Raw genomic sequence first — 16,820 nt, 5'->3', positions numbered from 1 at the left:
AAGAGTCGCCATGTTTAGCAGCTTTTTTTTTTTTTTTTTTCCCCTTAAAAAAAAAAATCTCCTCAACTCCACATAGAACAAGCTTCTCGATCCCAACCCTCCTCTTTTGTCCAATTCAATCTTTGGATAGATCTTTTGTTCTAACTCAGCATGAAAAGAAAAACTTTCTTTAAATGCTATAAACTTAAAACTAACTGAAGTCCCTAAACAAATCCTCCTCTGAGCATTCCAAACATATATACATGGGGCTGGTGTGTGTGTGTGTGTGCGTGTGTGTGTGTGTGTGTGTGTTTTTATTTAACCCTGGTGCATTTTCTGTTTACTATTATTCTCTGTGAACCAAAGCTCGCTGCAAGAAACTTATAAATACAGAGATAGCTTACAGGCTTTAAAACATAAAAAGCAGAGAATGTTTTGGATTTGAAAATCATAAATTATAATTTAATGCCAATAACAATTTACAACAAATGGTTGTTTACAATAAACTAACACAAAACAAACAAGTCAGGATCCTGTGTTCTTAGTAAGCATAAAAACTTCACACACACACACTCACATGGATAGCACTTGCAATAGAAAAAGCTAAATCTAGAGGTCAGCAATCCCCTGCAATAATAGTATATTTATATATTTATATATATTTATATATTTATAGAAAAGGAGCCACGATTCAGATGTAAAACTCTGCTCAAATTCACAGTCATACGCCCCTCAGCCCCCAGTACAGATGTGTCTAACTGGAACACACTAAAGATCAGGGTTTAATCGACTTTGCAGAATGATCTCTCTCCCTCCCTCTCCCCCTCTTTTTGTGAAACCACAACATGGTGTAGTTACGTGTGGTAAAAAGGGAGAGGGGGAAGCCTCAGACAAGAACAAAATTGCAAGCTTTCACATACAAAGCATCTGCTATAGACCAAGGGGAGGGCGGGTGGGGCGGGTGGGGGGAGAGAGAAAAAAATAAATGACACACACACACACAAAACAAAATATCAACCCCTTGCAAAACCACATCATCTTGCCTTCCTTCAGATTTGGGGTGGTTTTTTGTTTTGTTGGGGGGGGTGTCCCTTTTTTCTTTTTAGCTTTTTTTTTTTTTTTTTTTTTTTTTTTTGCCTGCTCGGGATAGCACTAAATTCACAAATGGTGTGTCCAACCCTGTGCCACTCGCCCGGGCAGGTCCCCGCCGCATCAGTGGGAACGGTGCCGGTGCGAGGGCTGCAGGAGAGGGCCCTGCAGCTACACGGGAGAGATGCATGGACGCCTACGCATGTATGTATGCAAGTATACATACAGACATATATCCCATATGTAAAATATAGAGATGACCTGTGGTCATGCTTTCACAGTCTAAGGTAAAAAAAAACCACTTGAGAGTATATATACATTAAAAACCGACTCCTCAGTGCTAGAAGCTAAAGCCACTCCATTTGAAGACCTCTCAATGACAACGATAGATGGCAACTACGGAGTATTATAAAAAATCACACATACTTAAAGAAAACTCATTGCAAACAACTGACCTATATTTACAATACTGCTATTACCTTGCTTGAATGATCTTGTGCGCGTATGTCAGACATTTACAAAAGATTTTTCGCCCCATTCTGATCATAAAATAGATACTGATCTCCAGATTTCTAATACTTTTTCACAACAATACCTTTCCTACGCAGGCACTTAAGTGTGACAAAAATAAGGGCCTTTTTTTTCCAGAAAATCCATTTTTAATTAACAGGAGGATTAGATGAATGGGGGTTGATGGTTTACCATTTCAGCATAGTACTTCCTAAAACCAGAGATAAACCACGAACTTAAGTCCTCCACCCCCATCCCGGAATTAAACAGGTAAATACACTACAATACATCTGCTACAAACTTACTGTGACAAGTAAACAAATCAATTGCCTATGGACTTAAATGACTGCAAACTATAGAGAAGTAATGTGGTTTCTGAAAGACATTTATGACAGCCAAACAAGTTTCAGATATCAAATAATATTTTAATTTCTGAATACTTTCAATTTTCCTTGGAATATAACACACAAAGACTCGACCAAACAGTTCAGTTATTATAACTTTTACAGTATACAGAAATGTTGCACTTAAAAAAAAAAAACCTTCAGTTTTTTAAAACACAAAACTGTAAACTCTAAGATACTGAATCAATCACGTTATCTATAAGTGCCAACAGTGTTATTTTGTCATGCTGATTTCAATGGTATTTTTTAAAAAGGGAAAATATCAACAATTATTATAATACAAAGGGCTTGCAAATATACAAACAGATAGAGGAGTTTAATAACAATTCATGATGAACTATGTGGAACCCAATTCAAATTACAAAAGTTCACTTTGCTTGTTTGTTTGTTTTTAAAATCAAAACCGTAGTGTGTCTTGGACACAAATTCCTTCTACCTATAATAAGTCCCCACAGTTCATTTTCTCTCCAAAATATCAAAAAACCTAGATTTGGGGGTAGTTATATGACACGTGTGGTTCATTCGGGTCTATATAATTATAGCTCTCTCAGCTTCAAGCTAGATTTTGGGTCACCACCTTAAGTGCGCTTCCATCATTGTGTTGTTGAGGGTTTTTTTTTCTCTTTTCCTTTCTTCCTATGATACTTTCGTGGACTCAGTTTTAATTCTTTCAGAACATATATTTTAAGGATACACAGTTGTGTTTTTTTTTTTAAAGAAGCCAAGGTTATATCAAAAATTATTATAGAACCACAGAATAAACTGGTTTGAAACCAGAAAAATACAAAAAAGAACAGCTATAGGTACATAGACACATAGGACAATTAATAATTTGGAAAAAAAAGACTTACTTTCTTCCGTTCTGCTAATTTTCTCCAAATTTCCTTTAAATGCACTTTAAGCGAGATTTTTTTTTAAAAAGTTTACCCCAAAAAAAGAAAAAAAAGAAGAAAAAAGAAAAAAAGAAAAAGCCCACCATCGTTTCTTTTCTTCTTCTTTCTCTTTTTTCTTTCTTTCTTTCTTTTTTCTTTCTCTCTTTTTTATTTTTTACAAAAAATGATAAGTAGCAAGTTTTTTTTTTCTGAACAACACGGGAGTTTTTAATGCATTCTGTAAAAGTTCATTTGACAGTCTCTTTTTTTAATTCACAGTCCATTAATTTTTTCCTGTCTTCTCTTAGCAAACTTGTAACATCCTTTTACATCCTTTCTTAGCAGAAGGAAATTTAAGAAACAACCAGAACCCAAATGTCATTTGCTTTCCTTTCACTCTCTTTCATCTCCCTTTTCAATTTTAAATTTTTAATTTTTTTTTTCTCTCTCGAATATTTTATTGAATGGACATATAAGGCCAGTTAAAACTGCTGCCAGACAGTAACATATCCCTGATTAGGGTTTCTATGGGGGTTTTACCTACCAAACGGACGAAAAACAATTGCTCTATGACAGAAGAGGAGACAGTGCGAAGGGAGGGGAGACGTAGTAATAGCTTCCCGAATCGTGTTGGCTGGTTGGGATACTGGCTCCTAACATACTCTTCCAAAGCACACTGTGACTTCTCCTGTAAACTTTCAACATGGGCTACATCAGAGAGACCACAGGCATCTAGAAGAAAGTGTATTAAAAAAAAAAAAAAAAAAAAAGAAAAGAAAGAAAAGAAAAAAAGAAAACAATCATCAGATTAAAAAGTTGTTGTTGGTTTTTTAAAATTTTTAATTTGATCTTTTTTATTGCTAGAATTAAGTGTAGATCGTGCGCCATCACCTCGCCCCCCAGAGTTTAAGTAGGTTTTACCAAAAGGGACAATCTCTCTCATGTGTGTGTGTTTGTATTTCTCTCTCTTTTCTGGAGGGTCTCCTTTAGGACAGAGCACAGCTCCCAGAGTCGAGATTTCTAATGGCCCGACAGACCTGAGGGACTGACAAGGAGGTGCTGGCCAAGCATAATTTTGTATATCTATATTTTTAGGGGGAAAGGCTGGGGGGGCAGGGAAGGCTTGACTCAAAAGGGGGGAAAGGAAGCCACTATTTCTCCTCCCCCCCCCCCCTTGGAAAATAATTGGGGAGAACTTAACCATGTGATGAGAAGAAACACTAATAATAGCGATAGAAATCATAATAATAATAAAAAACTGGCCCAGCCAAAGATAATGGCGCCCCGGATCCAGCAACAGATTCTCCCCCAAAGAAGACAACGCGTTTTTCTTCAGTCTTTGAAACTGATTTAAGTGGCCCTTTAAAACTGATCTTGTCAGTTTAGCCTATTCAGAGGCAGCCATGCAAACTGTGATCTCTCTGTTCATTTGAGCTGTTTCTTTTCCCCCCTCTTTTCTTTTCTCTTTCTTTCTTCCCCCCCCTCCACTCCCCCCTCTTTTTTTTCCTCTTCTTCTTCTTTTTAAACCTAAAGGCCCTTACAAGAAGAAAACTCCCTGATAGGGTCTGGACATTTTTTTTTCCTTTTTTTTCCTGATACGCTAAAATACAATAAGTTCCCTTTAAATCAGAGACGTCTGTGCTGAAAGAGCACAGGTTGTGACCTGACCTCCCTGTGGCTTTCCTAGGCACAGGGCTAACACATGCATATTCTGCGAGTCATTAGAACCCAGATTTTTTTTTTTCTCTTAAAAGAGGCTGCAGCAAACATTATATGCATCTATGTGCGTCTGCTTTACATCAGGGAGCGTTATTGGGGTGCTGCAGAAGCTGCACGCATCACCCTATTTATTTTATTTTTTTTTTTTTGCATGCGGCTATCTTCCCCTGAATCAGATAACAAGAAACGTTTATCTAGTTGGGAGGCAATTTACACGCCAGGCCTCACATTTTGAAAATAGTAATAAATTAAACAGTTACGACAGGATCGGACGATTGTTTTCTCAGAAGGCTAAAAAATAAAAAAAATAATAAAAAAAAAGTGATTTGGGAGAAAAGGCAGGATTGGAAATAAACTCCTCGGTGTGGGTGTGATCTGGCCAGGGGCTGGGGAGGGATGTGAGCGTGTGTGGGATCCTTACCGAGTGTTTGAACGAGGGAGAGGAAAATACATCCTAAGAAAACGATGGAAAAATAAAATAAGCACCCCCCGTACACCCCTTCCCACTCGGGATCTCTGTCTCCCTGTGGCTAGATGCACCCTGCTCATTGATCACCTTAGGACTTTAGCATGAGTAATTTGGGGGGGGAGGAAAAAAAAAAAAAGAGAAGTTTTTTATGTGTAAAGCAATAATATATAAAAGGAAGTTTAGGTCACGACCCAGAACCTGGACAAAGTCCAGAAAATGACTTCGTTCCCCAGACCCCCTTTAACACAACAAGGAACGGATTGTGAGCCCTTCTTTTCCCACATAAACTACATTTTTTTCCTGTTTCCTGATATCAGGCTTTAAAAAACTCCGATGAGTAATTATTTTACAGGTCCTGCTTCCATTCATATGTTTATCGCGTGGCCACTTTCCCAAGCTTTCAAATGAGTTATAGAAGAAATATAGGTATTTTTAAACTTAATCCCAAAACTTCTAGGGCTCCAGCACATTGCCTTGCCAATGCAGCCTTAAAGTTAGCAATCTGAGATAACGTATTGCACAAATTAGCAAGCAGATTTTTTTTTTCCTCAAAAAAAAAAAAAAAATTTAGCCTCCAGAGTTAATATCAGGATTATTACTCACCCAGGTTAAACTCTAGTGCAAGCTAATTAGATTTCACAACGCACTCAATTATTGCTTTATAACTCATGCACTATTTCTAGGCAGCAAAAGTTGACACATATCCCCCCCCACCCCCCCCCACCCCCCTTTGATTATCTAAGAAACACCTCGAGGTCTTTTCCTCGGGAGAGGCATGGCTGTGCCACCCCGGAATTACACTGCAGAGCGGCAGCTTCAGTCTCCTCTTACTTTTTCATACTATCCCTGTCTACTTATGGTAATGATCTTTTCGCACCCGCTACTCGCTTTCGACTATGCAGTTCCTGCTGGGTACAAATGCAAACTTTTCCCCTTAGCTTAAATGACACAGAACTGCTCACTGCCACATTCTGTTTAAATCAGAGACAGCTCTTTGGAAAGTTGATTTATTTTATTTTATGAGATGGCAGGGAACATATTTTAAACTCAGCTTTGCGCATTTAACTTTTTTTTTTTAATTCAATTTTTAATCCTGCAGGGCTTTTTTCCCTTCCTGGCTGCCCATAAAATGATCCTCTTTTTAAAGTGGTTTCACTGATAGGACGACTTGTATTTAACAACATCAAACAGATTTTGCTGCTGTTCGGATGCGTGTCATTAAATGCAACAACCCAGAGCTATACTGTTAAATAAAATATTATTTTCAATGGGAAAAGCGCAGTCTCTCGTGGCGAATGGGTGCCTCTCCCCGAGCACCCTCTTCCCCCATCCCCAGCATTGTTCAGCTAGGGTTGGGGTGTTTTTTGGTTGCCTTTTTGTGTGTGTGTGTATTTTATTTCCTTTTTTTTTTTTTTTTTTTTTTTTTTTTTAATTTTGCACTCCCTGGAAGATGGGATGCTCAGATCCGAGGCCCTGAAGGGGAGACCACAGGGCACCGTTTCCTAAAAGGAAAGAGACCACACTGGTTCTCAGGGGGGCTAGGGAGCAGTGATGGGGTGCAGGCAATAACACTTTGCAAGAGCAAACAGTTCTCAGGGAGGCAGGGGGCAGGGGGCCCAGGGAAGGAAAAAGGAAGAGCAAAGAAATGCTGCCTACCTGAGGTGAAGAGGACTATGGCCTTTAAACAGCTATATTCTGCAGAGTCGACATGCAATGCTTTCAGTTTTTCTACTTGCTCTTGGAAGATTCGTATGTGGTCCATAAAGGCGACCACTCGGTCAGCAGACATTGGCGAAGCGTGGAGGCCAGCAGCTGCCAGGAGCGGAGCTACGTGGAGGGGCATGGAGCACTGGGCAGCGTTGAGGACAAATAACTCGCTCCAGGTCAGCCTCAGGAGGGCCACCTGGTCTGTGATCTGGAGGTCTGGGAAGAAGGGGATATTCCTGGCCCACTCCACCGCGCTGAAGAGCATCCTAGCTGCCAGTTCACAAATGTTCTCGATGCCCATGATGTTGTTGGGTTGCATGCACTGACTGCCAAAGCGGGAGGTGGGGTAGGGCTCTGCTCTCAGAAGAAGGGAGATATATCCGGATAGGTAGGAATGGCAGTTGAGAGGGTCCCCGTTTGTCAAGGCGAACTGACCATGAGTTGGCTGTGTGGGTGGCATTCTGCCCCTCTGGACCGCTGCAGTAAATAAAGAAGAAACTACAGCTATTAATATCTGAATTGCAACCATCCGTTCAAATACAGCCTGCTTTGTGTGCTTCTGCGTGCGTGTGTGACACCGTACCAAGTCAGCTTAAGGGGGAACATGCATTTTTCCAGTCAGAGTTCAGCCCGTACCCCTGTTTTAAGGCTCCACAGTTCCCGGGTCAAGTAAAAGCAACAATAAAAGCTGAGCAATGCTGTCCGCTCGGCCAGCACTGCCTGAAGGAGCCCGAGATCCTCACTTCCCAAAACATACCACAATTCAGTTATTCCCCCCTCCACCTCCACCGCCACCCCTCCTTCAAGAGATGCAGGATACGTCTTTGTGTGCCCGAGTATTTTTCTTCATTACACCTAAAACAGCTTATTGATTCGAGGCTGGGGGAGCGGGATGGGGAGGGAGGGGGGAGAGGGAAGAAACACTTCAGTTCAAAATCCCCGGCACTGGTCCCACACGCGTTTCTCACCCCCTGAATATATTGTTGCTGCTACTATTATATACCACCCCACCCCCACCCCCCTTCTTAAAAAATATCAAAGGAGGCGAGATCACCCCACAACATCCCCAGCAGGTCCCCTGGTGAGGCTGGGGGCATTATCCAAAGGCACCTTCCTCAGCTGCCCATGGAAAGTGGGCCTTTCATTTTGTTAATAAATTTACACGGTGACAGCGAGAGAAAAAGGAGCGAGAAAAAGGGCTCAGAGGCAGAGAGACGGCGAGAAGGGAGAACGCCTAAAAATGTGCTTGATTTATATTTGTTATCGCATGTATTACAAGGTTAGTTACTCTTGCAGAAACACAAAGAGAGGAGCCCAGCGAGTCCCAAGCCCCCTAACCCTTAACCTACATAGCAGCGTCCAGACACAGAGCATGCACTGGAAAACTGCAGGCTCACATTTCTCGTCTAATTTTATATCACAAAGACTCGACTTCCAGAGACCCGAGCACCCCACACTTACTTCTGGGCTGCTCCTTCCCCCCCCCAACCCGTCCCTTCTACCTCCTCCTGCCTCTCCCGGAGGGACACGAAAATAAGAAGAGAAAAGTGAGATAATAACAATCAGGAAAGGCAGGCACACGGCAACGTGTAGCTAGAGATGCACACGCGCGGAGATGTGTGTATGTATATATATTTTTAAAGGAGGAAAAATCCGGCTGGGAATCCACAGTGGAGTGCTGTAGAGCCTCGGTAGGGTGAGTCCCATTGTAATAGTAATTTGAACCGCCTGTGTAAAATTGCAATCTAAGGCAGGGTGCTGGAGGATATATATATATATTGTCTGTCTGTCTGTGTGTGTGCATCTCGTGAGGCTCCGTGTGTGTGTACACACACGCACAGGGACACACACACCACACACAGAGACAGAGCTGCTCGGGGGACGGGGGCTAACGCTGAACATGCAGGAGGAAACATGAAGGAAAAGTAACCGCACGTCAGAATAATCATCTCGCTCCTAAGCAGCGTGAAACTAAAAATCCACTTCCAATAAACCTCCATCAGCAAAATCAAAACAAACACAAATCAATTACGAGTGCAGGAGAGAGCATGCAAGAGCCCCTGCCTCCCCTGCCCACCCTCTCCAACACCTCTTTCTTTCATTACCAGAAAGTTTCTGTCTGTTTATTCGGGGGTGGGGGTGGGAGGAGGGGGGCGAGGAAAGGTTCTGGTTGGGGTTTGGGGAGGGAGGTGAAAAATAAAAAGAAGAATAAAAAAAAACAACCCCAAACAACAAAACAACAACAACAACAACAAAAAAAAACCAAACCAAAACCCAAAACGCAGCGAGTGAAAAAAATTGCAAAACAAATGAAATCCCAATACCTTCCCGTCTCATGCCAACTTTGAGGCATTTTTTGAGGCGGCAGTACTGACACTGATTGCGGTGGTGCTGGTCAATGGGACAGTTCCTGTTGGCACGACAAGTGTAGCTGAGATTCCTCCTTACACTCCGCTTGAAGAAACTCTTGCAACCCTCGCAGGTAAACTGGCCATAATGTTTGCCACTAGACTTGTCCCCACAAACCACACATTCAATGTGCTGCTGCTGCTGCTGTTTGTCTCCTTGGTTCTGCTGGCTTGGCGGGTTGGTCTGGGCTGGCGTACTGGGAGGGCCCCCGGGCCCCGGGGTCTGTGGGGTGTGCGGGGCCCCGGCCGGGGGTCCCTGCACCGGCGGGGCTTGCGAAGGCTGCGTTCCCTGAGCTCCGGGCACATCGTCCTGGGGGTCTCGCCACGCACCGACTACCATTGCCATATCTATTGGACACCGTTGCCAAACTTCCTGTTCCCCCTTTATTTTCAAAGTTTGTTTGCTTTGCTTTTCAGATCAGCTTTGCAGCAGTCTTTTTTCCCCCCCCTCCCCTCTCTCTCTCTCTCTTTCCCCCTCTCTCTTTTGTTGTTTTGCCCCCCCCCCCTTTTTTTTTTTTTTTTTAGGAGGGTCGGGGTGGGGGGGATCTCCCGGTACCGGCGAAGGTGCAGAAGCACGGGGCGATGGAGGTGTGTGTGCGGGGGGGGCGAGTTGCGAGTCGATTGTCTGGGCTCCAGGAGAGCAAAGTAAAGGGGTGGTGGGGGTGGGGGAGAGAGGGGGAGAGAGAGAGAGAGAGAGGAGGAAAAAAAAAAAATCTCTTCAAAGATCTCCCTCTCTCTCTCTTAGAGCTGATCTGCAGCAGAGTAGTTGAAGGAGGAGAGGCGGGTGTCTGGGGGCCAGGTCCAGGGAAGCTCGCAGTCAGCCATTCAGGAAAGCCATCAAAATAAGAATGAATAAAAGGTTAAAGATTACACACACAGAGGAAAAAAACACGCACAGCTGAGGAGACTTTTCTCGGCGCGGAGAGCGGACGGTCTCGCCGTAGTTTTTGGAAGTCCAGCTTGCAGCAGCAACATCAACTGCGATCGCTTTGTTTTTGTGGGCTTTTTTTTTTTTTTTTTTTTTCCTCCTCCTCTTTCCTCCTCTCTCTCTCTCTGCTCTGTCTCTCCTCCCTCCTTCGCTCGCTTTAATTCTTCCTCTCCGCCGCTCCGCCCGGGCGCTGCTCTCTTTCTCTCTCTCTCTCCCTCTTTTGGGCTCGGGGGTGGGGGGGCTGGCTGTTGGGTTTTTTTCCTCCTCCTCCTCCTCTCCTCGCTTTTTTTTAATTATTATTATTATTGTTATTATTATTAATTGTTATTATTATGATTGTTTATTTGTTCCTCCTCTCCGTCCCCGCCGCGCTGCGCTGCGCTCCGCTCTGCCCCGCTCAGTCGGTTCGCCGCTCCCGCCGCGCCGTGTCCCCGCCGCCGCTCCCGCCGCCGCTCCCGCCGCCGCCACCGCTCGGGTGCTGCCGCCGCCGCCGCCGCCGCCGCCGCCGCCGCCGCGCTGCCTTATGCTGCTTCTGCCGCCTCGCAAGTGGGCTCTCGCCTCCGCGCCGCCGGTGCTCACGGCGCGGGCGGGGGGAGGGGGGCCGCGGGGCGGGGGGGAGGGAAGGAGTCAACTCGCCAGCGCAGCGCCCAGCCAGCCAGGATGATAAAAGAGGGGAGCGGGAGGAGGAGGAGGAGGAGGAGGAGGAGGAGGAGGAGAGGAGGAGGAGGAGGGAGAGAGGGAAGGATCATAACCCAGCGCGCAGCATCGCTCCTCAGCCGGGGGGGGAGAGGGGAAAATCACCGCGGGGAGAGCGGGGGGGGAGAGCGCCAGCCCTTCCCCCCCCCCCCCCCCAAAAAAAAAAAAAAAAAAAAAAAAGCAGCGGCCCCCCGGCGGCGGGAGGGGCGGGGCGGGGCGGGGCGCGGCGGCGCGGGCGGGCGGCGTGTGGGCCGAGTGGCGAGCGCGCTCCCCGCCGGCCGCTCGCCCCGCTGGCGGGAGAGTGAACTTTGACACGACTGCTGCAACTTAGCGCACGTTGCCATGGCGACCGCGCGCCTTATAAGGCAACCCGACCGGCGTTTGACTGGTCAAAAGCTCGCGCCCCGCCCCTCGGCCCTCATTGGGCCGCGACGCCCTGCGCGGCCTGCCATGGCCGCCGCCGCCGCCCGCGCGGTCCTAGAGGCAGGCGCTGCCCCGCCGCTGGCCGCCGCCACGGGGGCCGGGGCCGGGGCGTCCCCCCGCGCACCCCGCGCCGCGCTCCTCGCTCTCTCCGCTCCTCACCCCGCGTCCCCTCGCCGCGCTCCCCACCCCGCCGGGGCGAAGGGTTACGGCCATCCCGGCGAGCGGAGCGCAGCGCCGCCGCCTCACCTGGGGGGCCGCCTGCCGGGGCACGGCCCCGGCGGGTCGTGAAGGGGGGCGGCGGCGGGTGAAAATCAGAAAACTGACGCTAAACCGAGGTAAAACTCCACTGAATAAACCAAACCCGAGCGACCGCCGCCGCCTGGGGGAGGGGGGTGGCCGCCGTCTCCCCGTGAGGGGCAGGGCTGCGCAAGTACGGGGTGTCCCGCCGGGCGCTGCGGCCGGGGGCGGCGGTGCCCGAACCCCCCTCGGCCTCGCTGCGGAGGGGGCCGTTGGGCCGCGGCACCTGCGCTCGCCCCGGGCGCTCCGCGGAGTGCGGAGCGTCCCCCCGCGCCCCGGGACCGGCCACTCGCCCGGCCCTGGCGCGGCAGCGGGGCACGGCCGCTCCTCCCGACCTGCGCCCGCCGCGCCGGCGCCTCCTCTCCCGCGGCTTCACAGCGGACACCGTCTACCCCTTCCCCCGGGCACGGCCGTGGAACCGACCCGCAACGCCTGCCGGCACCGTGACACCCGTGTCTCTGCCCTCGCAGCCTCCGCGGCATCGCGCCGGCGCGGCTCACCTCAGCCCCCGTAACTTTATTTTGGGGATTCGGGTTTTTATTTTATTTTTTTTTTAGATCACACGTACCGTGACACGGTAACACAACCTCAGTGCTGTAGTGGGAGCACCGCTGAATAGGTAACCGATCTAAGTACGCGGGGATAGTTGTTTATTTCCCGCTGAATACAGCCACCGGGCAGCGGCACCGGGGCTTGGAGTTCATCTCCCGGTGAAATGGCCAAAGGACACCCGAGCAGGCGGGGGCACGGACACATACAAAGGAAAACACGTTAAAGAGCCAGCGGGGCGCCCGGCCGGTGCTCCTGCGCCAGCACAGCGTGCAGCTCACGGTCGAGCCGGTCATCGAGCGGGGCCGTGGGGACACAGACCTGTGCGCGACTCTGCGGAGGATTAATTGCCCCTCACCTCCTCACACACAGTTTTTCATGTTGCCACATGCACACCCCCTTCTGCCGCAGAAATAATATATGTGGCTAAAGCCGCAGGTGCTGGGGTGATGGGAAAGTTGTACAAAGCACCCAGACTTGTCAGTGTCCTGCCTGGAAACTCGGGGTGTGGAGACCCCACGAGCGAAGATGTGCTGCGGCTCAATTTCAAAGACAAGGCTGCGGCATTCCCATTGATCCTGACGGAGCAAATATAACCTTCCCCCGAAACCAGGGACCAGGAGAGACTGGGAAGACGGAAGGGGGGAAAGGAATCCTTCCCCGTTAAAATGTGGGCAACTGCCTCCCGATTTCCAAATAACCCAGAGCCGATCAGGTCACCTTTCGGGGAGGGTGGGAGAAGGTAGGGGTTCAAAATGCAGAACGGTCATAGATGGCTGCTGATGTTGAATTTCCTGAGGGGGGAAAGACCCCACCAAAACCCCCACAACCCCAAAAAAACAACCGACCAAAACCCCCAGCAAAACAAAACCAACCCAACACTAACCTTTCCTGTCTCGAACCTGACAAAGTAAACAAGATTAATTCACCATATGAAAAAACATTAATGCCGTCTTAACAAATGCAGAAATCAGAAGAGAAAGCGGTTTTAACAGGACGTGCAATATTAATAGTTTGAACGTACGATCGTAAAAATGAAAAGCCATTGATATACGCTTAAAAGCCGCCGTATACGCTGATTGCTCAAGCATTAATGAAGAATGCCCCAGATTAACTATTTGCTCTTCGAGGGATGCAGCAATATAACATCTATTAGCACCATTAGATGCTTTGCTATTTATTTGAAAACACCCGTGCGAGTGGGTTGAGGCAGAACAGATGAATGTAAAAATGAACTGCAGCTAATTTCGCTAAATAATGCTGGAAACCTGAGCGCCTCGCAAAGAAGGGGGATATTTTCAACTGTCCTTCCCCGAGCCTAATGACAATAGGAATGCTCTGTTTTAAAAGTAAGACCGTATTGGTTTTCCAAATAAAACAGATGTATCCCTCCTGCCATTTTACTGCAGATGTAAATTTATTTTAATGAGAGGGAGTGGAAGGATTTATTTTGCTAAAATAGAGTTGGGGATAGAACCCGTGTAAATCTTTAGGTTTTAAAAAAAGAGGAGGAAGGAGGGGGAAGCTGCTTTCCTGGCAGAAAGCTGCCTAACAGTCATCTAATTCTTTCTAGATTAAATCGCAATATGAATACAGCATCGAACAAATACCGAGTTTCGCTCTGAACTCAGTGGAAAGCAGTTACGTCTAACAGAATTCAATGAATTCCTCTTCTCCCTCAATGTAGTATGTGTGTGTTTTTCTCTTCCACCACACTGAAGTTCCATGAATAGGGAAAGTGGCTCCTATTGTGTGCCTCTGAACTTCCAAGTCAATGCAATTTTTAACCACTGGCTTGTGGTACTTTGAAAATCACCAGGGGCTGTCAGAGTTGGGTCCTCTGAAAAATTTACAGTGCTAAATCAGAGCATATGCTGGGAGAGAGGAAAAAAAATTGCTGAAGATTGGAGCAAGTACAGTATCCGGCTGCCCCCTAGTGTAAGTCCCTCATCTGCCTAAAATCCAACTTTAAAAGAAAAGGATCTCTTAAAGGGAAACGACTTTTGGCTCACGTATGCATACGAGAATGAAACTTCTGTACATTTTAATCTGATTAATTCCTAAGGATTTAAAATTAATTGGCTTGGGCGCTCCTAGACCGGACTATAAGATTTCTGCATCAGGGTTTCTGCGGGCGCTGTACTGAATAGGTATTTTTAAGGGACAGTGGTAAGGGATTGGGGGGGGGGGGGGGGAGAGAATCCTGTTTTGTGATTATTTTTTTTTAAACGAGGAACCGTGCCTCGCATGCTGTTGTCAGAGCAAAACACTTTTGCTGCTTAAAGTCAGATCTACGTCTTTTGCAGTAATACTTTAAAAAAAAAAAAAAAAAAAAGGATAAATAATTGCCTTAAAGCCTCAGCCGAACTGCCAACCACACCTTCGGATGGTGAGTATATTCCAGCTTCTTTCCATTGTACTTGCTTAGCCGGAGAAGGGACCGGAGGGGGAGAGGGGATCTCGGCGCTATACCTTCACCACCGACCTTTTTTTTTTTTTTTTCCTTCCCCCCTTCCTTAAATAAATGCTGCCAGCTGCACGCGGCGACACAATTCCGTGCAGTTTAATACCTATCACTTAAGTTAAGAGACTCGTCCTCCCCTCCCCACCCTCCCGAGCAGGTCAGTCCGCCGCTCCCCCCGAGCAGCCCGGAGCCCAGGCAGGGGCGGCTGCCACCGGGCTCTGTCTCCGGGACGCTGCTTTGGAAATGACTTTGAGGCGCTTTGCCTCGGACCTGGAAGCCGATTCCGGTCGTTGGGTTTGGTCGCTTGTTTGTTTGTTTGCTGCTTGCTTTATTTAGCTAAAGGATGTGCTAACTGATGGTGCTGCAATTACACATACTTGGGTCTGCCCCCCTCCCCTCTTCCCCTCCTTAGAGCAACCCACGTAACCTTAGAAACGATCGTTTAAGACGTACGTTAGCTAACATTTGCTTTTTTGGATTTTTTGTTTTCCTTAAAAGAGAAACACAAGAATCACAACACATTGCCCGAAAAAAAGTGTCAAAGAAGAAGAAAAAAAACTATAAGTAAACATACCAAAACCATATTTGCCTTGTTCAAGGTCCCAAATCGCTTGCATCTTCCTTTTTCTACCTCTCCTTTAGTTTGGCAGGTGAAACAAACAAACAAAAAAAAAATCAGACCGCTGTTTGCCCCCCAGAAAGATGTGCGTTGGGTAATTAAAGAGAAGTCTCCTTCTTGGTGTTTATCTAAGCGATTGTGCAAACTGATTAAAAAAAAAAAAAAAAGAGAGAGAGAGAGGAAAAAAAAAAAAGTAAAGTTACAGCCTTCAGGGGGGGAAAAAAGGAGGCAAGGTGAAGGGAATAGATTTCCCACAACCTAAAGGGAAGTGCTTTCGATGTATTATTAGCGATCAGCCTTGGGAGACAGGAAAAAAAAAATCCTGAACACACTCTAACTTTACACAGACAAGATTTCAGGGGGGGCTTTGTACATTGCTGCTTAGGAATGTGCGCCTCGCCTTTAAGAAAAAATCCCCAAGCCCAAGGTAGGAGATGTCTTTGAGTGATCCTTGTCTCTCATTTCATTCCTTAGAAGGAAGAGCGTCTCGCTACACCTTGTTTGGAGCTGGAAAGGCGAGACTTAAAAAAAAAAAAAAAAAAAAAAGGAAAAATATTCACAACCCACCCTTCCAATTGGGGAGAAAAAAAAAAAACCAAGAGAGGGAAATCTCCTAACTTAATGACTGTGGGGGTAGGATGGATGCGACCGGTTTCAGCGCCCCCCCCCCCTCCCCCAGCTCCCCCCTCCCCGGCAGAGGGAAAAAAAAAAAAGAAAAAAAAAAAAAAAGCCAACCGCAAACAACTACAGGCTGAACTATCAACACATGCACCGAAGGGGAAAAAATATATAGTGTCCTGTGTAGGGTCGGCAGGGAACGCAAGCACACGCTAAAGCAAGTTGGGAAAGAATCCGAGCTAATCAGCAATCTCTTTCTCTCTCTCTCCTTCTCTCCCTCTCCCCCTCTCTCTCTCTTTCACTGCCCCTGAGATCCCAGCTCCAAAGAGGTACTCCACATTTTTTCATTACCAAAAATCCGTTGCAATAATCATTTGTTGCTAATTGAAACCCTTGGAGACATTTTTCCCCACCCCCTTCACAAACATGGCAACTTTTAGACATGGGAAGCACGTTTAGTTTTATTTTATTAAAAAAAAAACAAAACACAACGCCACGGTTAGGAGGAGGCTGAATCTTTCACCCACGAGAAATATCAGCTCGTCAGCCCCCTTCCAGGGGGGTGTGGGTGGGGGAACGGGACCCCAGTACAGTGAGGGCTTGGGAAAATTTGGAATACATTATACCGCCTTTGGCAGGAGAATACTCTCCAACTAATGGATTCCTGCTCCTTTTTGTGTGTGTGTGTGTATCAGTGTGGGGGGTTTCTGGAAAGAGGGGTGGTGGTCGTGGTGGTGGGGAGCCGAGCTTTTATTTTAAGAAACTGTTAGGGTAAGAAGTGTGTCATACTTGACAAATGGAACAAACGCTCTTCCATTTCTTGCTTGTCCTTGCCTTAAAACAGGAATTAAGTTAACCACAGTGCTGCATGTTAATTGCATGTTTACTGGGCTAATGAAAATTACAAAAGGGTTTTGCCACCTCGATCGGTGATGGAAAAGTATGAAGGCGATTGTCATTGCAGCCTTCGGGGAGGGCCGGGGCGGGCGGGCGGGGGGGGGGCCGGGCACGAACAATATTGATCAGAAGAAGGATAAATCTTTTAACTGCTCGTTAATACCATAAATAT

General features: G+C 46.9%; 1 protein-coding gene and 1 long non-coding RNA gene across 10 annotated transcripts in view; one reads left to right on the top strand and one right to left on the bottom strand.

The window, feature by feature from the left end:
* Positions 1-1,982: 1,982 nt before the first annotated feature.
* On the bottom strand, positions 1,983-15,628 carry NR2F2 (nuclear receptor subfamily 2 group F member 2). Of its 4 annotated transcripts, none has more exons than XM_056345105.1 (3): positions 15,089-15,628; positions 6,699-7,226; positions 1,983-3,586 (listed from the first exon to the last, which is right to left on the bottom strand). In XM_056345105.1, the coding sequence occupies exons 1-3, from the start codon at positions 15,129-15,131 to the stop codon at positions 3,312-3,314; spliced, it is 846 nt and encodes a 281-aa protein (XP_056201080.1). In that variant the 5' UTR covers positions 15,132-15,628; the 3' UTR covers positions 1,983-3,311. The 4 variants fall into 4 exon arrangements, with proteins under 4 accessions (XP_056201080.1, XP_056201077.1, XP_056201078.1 ...); XM_056345102.1 differs by lacking the exon at positions 15,089-15,628 and adding an exon at positions 9,074-10,748 and having other exon boundaries at positions 6,699-7,247; XM_056345103.1 differs by lacking the exon at positions 15,089-15,628 and adding an exon at positions 9,074-10,736.
* The window catches only part of LOC130152119 (uncharacterized), a 34,752-nt gene continuing 28,878 nt past the window's right edge, over positions 10,947-16,820 (top strand). For 2 of the 6 annotated variants that reach the window (XR_008822884.1, XR_008822882.1), the window contains exon 1: positions 10,948-14,439. This is a non-coding gene — a long non-coding RNA (uncharacterized LOC130152119). Of the gene's footprint in view, positions 14,440-16,820 lie in introns of all 6 variants that reach the window. The other 4 variants (XR_008822883.1, XR_008822881.1, XR_008822885.1 and 1 more) reach the window with 4 other exon arrangements.

The sequence above is a fragment of the Falco biarmicus genome, chromosome 7 (assembly GCF_023638135.1).
Source record: "Falco biarmicus isolate bFalBia1 chromosome 7, bFalBia1.pri, whole genome shotgun sequence".
In the NCBI taxonomy this organism is placed as follows: Eukaryota; Metazoa; Chordata; class Aves; order Falconiformes; family Falconidae; genus Falco; species Falco biarmicus.
Note: the sequence above shows the minus strand (reverse complement) of the source record. Positions and strands in the feature narration are given on the sequence as shown.

Coding starts and splice junctions, on each gene's coding strand:
- NR2F2 (XM_056345102.1), bottom strand. CDS start 9,503: ATGGCAATGGTAGTCGGTGCGTGGCGAGACCCCCAGGACGATGTGCCC. Junction 7,248..9,073: donor AGTTGGCATGAGACGGGAAG/GTATTGGGATTT, acceptor TAATAGCTGTAG/TTTCTTCTTTATTTACTGCA. Junction 3,587..6,698: donor CATAGTCCTCTTCACCTCAG/GTAGGCAGCATT, acceptor ACTTTCTTCTAG/ATGCCTGTGGTCTCTCTGAT.